This window comes from Cervus canadensis, chromosome 17 (genome assembly GCF_019320065.1).
Source record: "Cervus canadensis isolate Bull #8, Minnesota chromosome 17, ASM1932006v1, whole genome shotgun sequence".
Taxonomy (NCBI): domain Eukaryota; kingdom Metazoa; phylum Chordata; class Mammalia; order Artiodactyla; family Cervidae; genus Cervus; species Cervus canadensis.
The window spans coordinates 57940207-57948883 of NC_057402.1; the positions used below are offsets into that span (position 1 = coordinate 57940207).

The 8677-nt window shown below is 50.4% G+C and overlaps 1 protein-coding gene across 1 annotated transcript; it reads right to left on the reverse strand.

Annotated features, from left to right (window-relative positions):
- Nucleotides 1–2005: 2005 nt before the first annotated feature.
- MAGEL2 (MAGE family member L2) lies at nucleotides 2006–6138 on the reverse strand. Its single transcript, XM_043434366.1, has one exon. It carries the CDS (start codon nucleotides 6003–6005, stop codon nucleotides 2454–2456), a length of 3552 nt encoding a protein of 1183 aa, XP_043290301.1. The 5' UTR covers nucleotides 6006–6138; the 3' UTR covers nucleotides 2006–2453.
- Nucleotides 6139–8677: the final 2539 nt, after the last annotated feature.

Genomic DNA, 8677 nt, shown 5'->3' on the forward strand with positions numbered 1-8677 from the left:
TTTAGTTTTTCTTCATTTTGTAATAAAAATCTTCATACTGAAAATCTTCCTACTAAATTTATCTACATTTTAGAACTTTGAAATAGCTTTGAATTTTCTCTCATTGCATCCTACCCTGGAGCTTCCCATTTTCCTGGATTTTGTTTTCTTCTCTTTGATTTTATAATGTCAATTGTTCTTTCTTAAACATTTCATTTGAATATTTTGCCAATTTATTTTGTGTGTAATTAAAAAAACTGTAAAGTTATTGCCACTTATATCTCATTACATTTTAATTCTATTCAGGTCTTAAGTCCTTGGCATTGCTTAAATGACATCCTTTGCTTTGTATCAGATGATAGGATAAATGAGATGAAGTTGCTCAAGTCACCCGTGAGTGGATGATTTGGAGAAAACTATAAAAATAATAAATAAGTGATAAAGAAATTAAAAATCCTAGACCCATGTGCCAATTTTGAGGCTCAGCAAAGCCTCTTTAGGGGACAGTTCTCAGCTGCAACGGTGCTATTACGTTCAAAGGGCATTTGTTGTTGTCATCTAAATAACTGAAGATTGGCACGGAAGCCCAGTACTGTCTGACCCAAGGAGTTTACAAGAAACTCCCTCCGAATCTCCAGAAAACCTAGCCACATGGCTAATGTGCCAAAGTTCCCCTGTAGCCAGGACGGTCCTGGGGTGGGGGCTGTCATCCCAGAAAATACAGCTCTGCACTGGGGCAGGGGAATGGACTCAAGAGTTCATCTCCTCTTCTAGAATTTCAGCTTCTCAAATGAGACTGAATTGGACCTGGAGAGGAAGTTTCAACTTGCCCTATGACGTAAAAGAAAAGAAGGGGCATTTGAGCCCAAATGTAGGTAAAATTACGGGCAAGGGTTATGAAGCAAGTTCCAGTCTAAACCCAGGTGTTTGGGGTGTGAGATTCTTGACCATGGTTGGGGCTGAGCCCTTGCAGGAGAGACAGAACCGTAACAGGCCGCTAGGTGGCAGATGAATACCACTTTTGCCGTGTACCCCACTGCGGCGCTTCATCCACCAAGAGAAGGGGGGCTGGATTTGGGGGCCCCGGATCCTTCCAGAACAGTAGAGATGCAGCAACGCTGATGGTCCCCATCCCTGAGAAGGCAGTGATACCTTCAGGAACGTCCTTCTGCGCACTCCAGTAGGGTCAGGTGTTCATGAATATCTTCTTCCAAAACTCTTTGGTCCCCTCCCTCCCACACCAGACCCTGCACCCAAGGACTGACTACCGGTTATTTAGTACATCAGCCAGTTTCCAACTGACTTCCCTTGTGTGTTGTGACTGATGCTTCCTCCCAGGAACTTCAGTTAGATCCCGGTGTTATCCCCTGTCTTCCCCCCACCCACTGCGACCTGCACGACCTCAGTTCAATGAAGCCTGGTATTTCCTTTTCCCTATTATATTTTGCAGGGAGCATGTTTCAATGCCCATGTCAATGTGTTGATTAAACTCACGGTTCCCTGAGCTGCTGGACACCCGCCACCCACCAGGACTGACCAAGACCCCTTTGTTCTTCCCATGGCTAACAAACCTGGTACTTTGATCTGCAGGCAGATAGACGGTCGTGGCTTTCTTTCCACATAACCGTAAGAAAATTTTCTGCTTCAAATTACCACCTTATTGTCTTGGCACTGACATGTCCCACTTAATTGATCTACTTGAGCCTTAGACACTCACCTACAAAATAGGAATAATGCCTACTTTGAAAGAGTATTGTGAGGAATCAAGAGGATTAAAAACCTCCTCTTGATTCACCCTCATTGATGTGTGAAGCCTTACTCTTGCTTTAATCTTACATTCCAACTCCCACTGCAATTACTGCATAATTATAACACATGTAGCACTGTTTTGAAAAAACAGTTCTGTCACCGTGGTATCTACTATTACTGGAAGTTGTCTTGATGTTCAGCTGTATTTGGAGAGTATGGTAAAACTTGGCTCCCAGTACCTAGAATAAAAATTAGAATAAAGACAAACACTTCCATATTATGCTGAAATTATATTTATATATAGATATAGATATTTACTTTTCTGCAGACAGCTTTTACTGATGAGTCATTTGGACATTCAAAGAACAGCCTATTTTGATGCTACATAATCTGTACCAGAATGAGATGGATAGCTTCTCAATTCATTTCACAAAGCCAGCACAACTCTGATACCAAAACATAACAATTATAACACAAAACAGAGAATCACAGATCTCAGTTAAAAATACAGATGCCAAAATACCAAATAGAACAATAGCCAGTTGAAATCAACACCACATGAAAATGTACAAAGCTTTGGCAGATACAAAAGCAAACTGAAATCCAAACTTACACACACAGAACTTGAACAGAAACACCAGAAACAAAACGTCCCCCCCACCCCACCCTGTCAGTGGCCTTAGGCCGGGGACCCAAAGGAACCGTGAGATATCTGCTAAATGGCATTAATGGGGAGGGGGGTTGCTGGTGGGGTCATCGGTTTTATCATCAGGGTCAGACTCATCCTCATCCAGATCTTCAGACTCACACTCTGCCAGTGCTTCATAGTACTGGTATGGCCAGCACCGTGGATCTTTCTTATACAGCCTGGCCAAAAACTTCAGGACAATCATCTTGCTGGTTTCAAGGAATGCTCGGGGGCCCCAGAGGAACTCATGCTCTTCTGGCTCAGTAAAGGGGATTCGCCTGTACTCCAGGTACTTCTCCCTTACAAACACTTCGGTGATGAGCTTCTTTGTATTTCCGAAGAGACCGTGTGTCTCCCGGATATTCAGCCCTAATTTGCACAGAAAAGTAAAGATCAGGTCCTCCCTGACACAATTGCCTTTCATAAAGATGAGGCTCAGAACCACCATCAGGAGGCCTAACTTGGGCCTGTCCAAATAGGATGCACCTGTGTCACCCTTTCGACCCTTGTTGATGAGAATATAAGAGTGGTTTTTGGGATCAATTTCCTTCAACTGATAACCAAAAACACACTCCAGCTTGTGGCTGGCACGGCTGATGATTTCTAAGCACTCATCTTTATATTCACGGATGATGAATTTCACCATCTCTGAGCGCTTAATGGGCACCTTGGCTTGGTCCTTAACCAAGAGGAACTGCACCAGTGCATTTGCTCGCTCATCCAAGGGAGACAGTGGCTGAGTCTCCAGCTTGGGATCATATTGGGTGGCACCAAATCCCTGAGCAAGAGTAGGGAGCTCAGGGATGATCAAGGACGGAGGGCTAACTGGGCTTTCCCAGAGACCCAGGGCCCTTGAGGTGCTTGGGCCTTCCCAGGCACTCAGGGCCCAAGAAGTGCTGGGCCCTTCCCAGCCACTCAGGATCTGGGAGGTACTCAGGCCCTCCCAGCCACTCAGGATTCGGGAGGTGCTTGGGCCCTCCCAGTCACACAGGAATTGGATGGGGGCTTGCAGCTCCCAGTCGTTCAAGTCTAGACTTTCCCAGCGCCTGGGGGCCTGCCAGTGACACATGTTCAGCATCTTGCCACTGCCATCCCCCTCTTCTGTATTCAGATGCTTCTTCTTCCGGGTGGCCTTGCCTGAGCGACGTGGTGGCTCAGTGGAGGTCTTTGAGGCCTCTTGAGTGATAGCCATCACCTGGGGGGTAGCTGCTGTCGCCATCAGGATACTGGGTCCTGCCTTGGACGCCTTTGAGGAATTCACATTGGGCTGTGGAACCCATGGGATTGCAGGCAGGGCCTCAATGCAGGCAAACGGATCCTGCAGAGTAAATGGCAGTGACTTTGGGGCCTCTGAGATGGCAGATGGGCCCTTGAAGGCATTAGAAGAGGCAGGCTGGAACTGGGAGGTAGATGGAAAGACCCTTGGGGTGGCGTTAAAGGTCTCAGATGTGGCAGGAAAGTTTTTCCAGGGAGTCGGCAGGTGTGCTCCAGCAGTTGGCATTGCCCTGGGAGCATAGAAAGTGCCACCGAAGATCATCCGGTCCTTTAGAGGAGCCTTGCGTTCCTTTGAAGAGGTCCTACGATCTTTTGAAGAGGTCCTTCGGTCTATAGAAGAAGCCCTAGATTCTCCTGATGGAGTCATCAATGATTTAGCAGAGCCCATGGGAAAATTTGCCCCTGCTAAGGGGGCTCCAGGCTGGCCCTGCAGGGCTGCAGGGGGGCCCTGCCAGGAGGGCTGGAGTTGCATGGATGGCAGCTCTCCCTGCGAGCTCGAGAGCTGGGCCTGCTGGGTGGATAGCTGGATTTGCAGGGCCTTTTGGGAGGCGGGGGCCCCCTGAAAGGGCTGCTCCAGCTGAACCAGTGGAGGGCCCTGCCTCTGGGCCTCCTGGGTGGGCAGGGACTGCCAGAATTGCCCCTGGGCCTTCGGAGCCTGCCACGCCAGGCTGGCCTGGGCTTGCTGCACTTCCTGGAACTCCATGGATGTTGGCATCTCCTGCGGCACCGGAGCTTGGCCTTTCGGTGCCTGCCAGATGATAGGCGGGCAGTGCACAGCCTGAGGAGCCGACAGTGGGGCCGGTAGAGGGGCCGGCATCACCGTCGGGGGCGCCTGCGGGACAGCAGGAGGTGCAGTCGGCATCTGCGGTGCTGGGGGGGCTGTTGGCACCTGGGGGGCCGCCCGAATTGGTGGGGCCGCCCTCAACTGCGGGGTAGGCAGTCGAGTTTGCGGGGCCTGCCGCAGCGGTGGCGGGGGCGGCAGGGCCTGCCAGAGAGGCGGCGGGGTGGCCAGGACCTGTGGGGCAGGGCGGATGGGTGGTGGTGCCTGGCGGATCAGTGGCGGTGCCTGGCGTATTGGGGGTGGGGCCTGGCGAATGGGCGGTGGGCCCGGGCGGATGGGTGGTGGGCCAGGGCGGATGGGTGGTGGCCCAGGGCGCACAGGTAGAGGTGCCTGCCAAGCAATCGTTGGGCCTGGCCAGGTGACCTGTGTGGTCGACCAGCCCAGGGGTGTGGCCGACCAGCCTTGTGTTGGGGCCTGCCATCCCGGCGAGGTGGCCTGCCAGCCCGGGGGAGTGGCCAGCTGCGCCGGAGGGGCCTGCGGGCCCTGGGGAACGGGCGGAGGAGCCCTTATAACCTGTGACTGGATCTGCAGGATCAGAGGCTGAGCCTGTGGGGCCCAGGAAGCCATAGGCTGCGCAGGTGGGGCCGGCGCCGGCGGCTGGACTATCGGGGCTGCTGTCGCTGGAGGCTGGGTGATCGGAGGTCTCGAGCCTGCAGGATGGATCATCAGGACTCCAGGACCTGGAGGCTTGGCCATCGGGGCTCCTAGAGGAGGAGGCTGGGCCATCAGGGGTGGCGGAGGCGGAGGCTGGGCTATCGGAGCTCCCGGAGCAGGAGGCTGAACCATCAGGACTCCTGGAGTCAGAGGCTGGGGAATCAGGACTCCCGGAGCTGGAGGCTGTGCCATCGGGGTCCCCGGAGGGGGAGGATGGGCCATTGGGGTCGCCGGCGGAGGAGGAGGATGTGCCATCGGGGTCCCCGGAGGAGGAGGGTGCGCCATCGGAGTCCCCGGAGGAGGAGGGTGCACCATCGGGGTCCCAGGAGGAGGAGGATGGGCCATCGGGGTCCCGGGAGGAGGAGGATGTGCCATCGGGGTCCCCGGAGGAGGAGGCTGTGCCATGGGGGCTCCGGGAGCCGAAGGATGCATCATCAGGACCCCCGGAGTCGGAGGCTGGGCCAGCGGGGCTCCCGGAGGGGGAGGATGGATCATCAAGACTCCGGGAGTCGGAGGCTTGCCCATCGGGCCCCCCAGAGGGGGAGCCTGGACCATCGGGCCCCCTAGGGATGGAGGCTGGGACATGGGCGCCACGGGGGCAGGTGGCTGGCCCTGCGGAGCCTCCCAAGCAGGCTGCGGTGCCTGCCAAGCGGCCAGTGAAGCCTGCAAATCAATCGGAGGTGGGTCCCACGGGACTGGAGGGGCCCGCGAGGAGGCGGGCGGGGCCCGCATCAGAACCGTAGGGCGGCTATAGACCGCGGGCTTAGGGGCCTCCTCCGGGGGACTCGGGTCTCCCAGATTCTTACTTAGCTGCGACATGTCCTTTTGCTCTGACAGCTGGTGAGCCTTTTCCTCCGACAGCTGCTGGGCCTTTTCCTCCAGAGAGAAGAGAATGCCTACGTGGCTGCTGAGAGGAGTCCTCCCTGCTGACTGGTGAATAGGAAGTGAGTGCCCTTAGCTCTGCAGCTTTCCGCAGTAAGGAGGAGGGGGGAAGGGGGCTCAATCCCGCCCCTTCCCCGCCCCCGACCACCACAAGTGGATAGTGCAGAGGGGCGTCTACCAGAAACCCTAGCTGACACAAGATCCCTGCTCACTCTGCCCAGTCCCCAAATGCAGCCTGGTCAGATTCCCCATGGGCGAGTTTTCACAGGGGAGTGACAGGGACAGATTTATGTTTTAGAAATCCCTGTGCTGCAGTATAGAGTTGGGAACAGACCACTGGGAACATGGAAGGTATCCATGAGGGGGAAGATGGTGTGGTCTGAGCTCAGATACAGCAAAACGGGAGCCAGAGGGAAGAAAAGAAAATACACACACACACACACACACACACGCACACGCACACGCACAGGCACACATACATATATATCTCAAGATTCACAGTAGACAGCTATTATATTTTAATGTAAATGTGAAAGAGGAGAAGTCCCGGGAAAGTGGATAAATTGCTAGGGTAGGTGATTCTCACAGTGACACACTGGAGGCGCCTAAGGAAGAGAAATGGATGAGTATTGGGTGGGACACAGGCATACAGTCCTGTGGACCTGTCAAAGAGAATAGCCTGCAGACACTTCTGTATAAAAGCTTGGGATTCAGAATAAAACTGAATTGGGATTCAGATACTCCTCATGGAAATAGAGCTGCTGCAGGGATTGTGGTGCAGAAGAGTGAGATTTAGAGTGAAATTACTGAGGTAGGTCTTGGAGCTTGCAGGCATTTTCAGACACAGGCAGAAAAAGGACATCCAAGAATAGACAGATAAGGAAAGAGACCCTGGAAGTTGAGATGTTCCAGACGTCCATGAGAGATAGCAGTTTTAGTATGGGGGAAATTCCTGTGGAGTAAATGGAATGAAAGAACAAGGTAGGTTTCCTGCTGCTTGTTTTTCAGTTGCAGAGCAAGAAAGAAATTGTAACAATGACAACAAATAAATGCACTAAAAAATAATAAAATAGGGGAATGAATAAACCCACAGTTCATATATAGGGAAAACAGATAAACAGCAACACACAGAATTGTGTGTGTGTATGTGTGTGTGTGTGTGTGGAAATTTAGCTTAAAATTAAACAAGCAATGTATTAACAGATAAAGTAGAAAGTATCAAATGTATTGAGTAACAGTATACTGTGTCATGCTGAATGGAAATGACAGTCAGCTCCTTTTGGATAGTTTCCTGGAAATATACAAAATATTAAATATCAAGGGTGTTTAGTTTAGCAGAGGCTATTTGCAGTCTAGGGCAAGAGTCTGGAGTGACCAAAAAAAAAAAAAAAAAGTGAAAGATACCACAAGGGGGCAGATGAGAATGATGAAGGCTAAACCCCACTCCTCCTGCAGTTCTGTTAGCTAGTAGTCCTCAAATGTAGTAATTTATGAATCCCAATGAAAGCATAAATACATGTCCAAGTTTACTACTGCCTTAAATAATGAAATTATAATTTCAGAGTGAGGTTTCAGTAGTTTTTCTGGCAGTTGAGGGGATGAGAAGTCAGAATTTTTATCCCCTAGGAGTATCTTCTTTTCAGGAGCAGTAGTTCTACCCTGGTGCTTGATGATGTGTCATGCCTCCATGCTCATGGAAAGATGCTTCTGAAGGATGGACACACCATATATCATGGTTTGGGTCCCTCTCATGGGTTGATAATAGTACATAAAAGAGTTCTCAGTTTGATGAGGTTAAGAACTGACTAGTTCACTGTGGCCATCTGTCAACCGTCACCCTCATGTTTCCCTATTATCAACCCTGTCACATACCAGTTGCTGGCTGTGGATGGCTTTAGGAAAATCAGTTTATTTTTCAGCCAGTGACATTTCTACCCTCATTAAAGCACATTTCTTCTTCCTCTAGTTCTGATATATAAATTCATCAGAAATTAAGTTCTCCCACTAACTATTTGTTTTTCAGGTTTATGGTGGATTTAACCTTTGGCCCATCATGCTGTGGGTCATCCCACAGAGTAAATGATTGCCAGCAGGGCCCAATTGTTCTCACGGAGGCTGGGGCTTAATGAATAGCACTGCCGCACAATGTCAACTCCCACCAAATCCTTCATATCAAAATCCTTTACCCCCGCTTTATACTTGGTACTTATATGGAAGACTAAAAAATTATCATTAGTTATGTGGGGGATTTAGATGCCATTATAAATGGAAAGTAGTTAAAGTAGCACCTTTGCAATTCTTGGTAATTTTACCGAACTATCTGAGAAAAATTAAGGCGTAAGTACCCAGTGATTCTGGTGGGTCAAGTAATGATGAGTGAATTAGGTTTTTTCTTCCCTGGAAAATAATATGCCTATTTTAGACAGTCACTGATCTCAGACCCAGGCAACTTGACAAACTGGCTACCCCAAAATTTCCTACTTCCAGTATGAGTCACACCTGAAGAATTAAGTGAAATATTGACCCTTTTGAGGGTTGACTGTTTTTATAAAAGCATTCCCAATAATGTCCTCAGTCTAATGGATGTGAACTACAAGCCTTAAATAGAT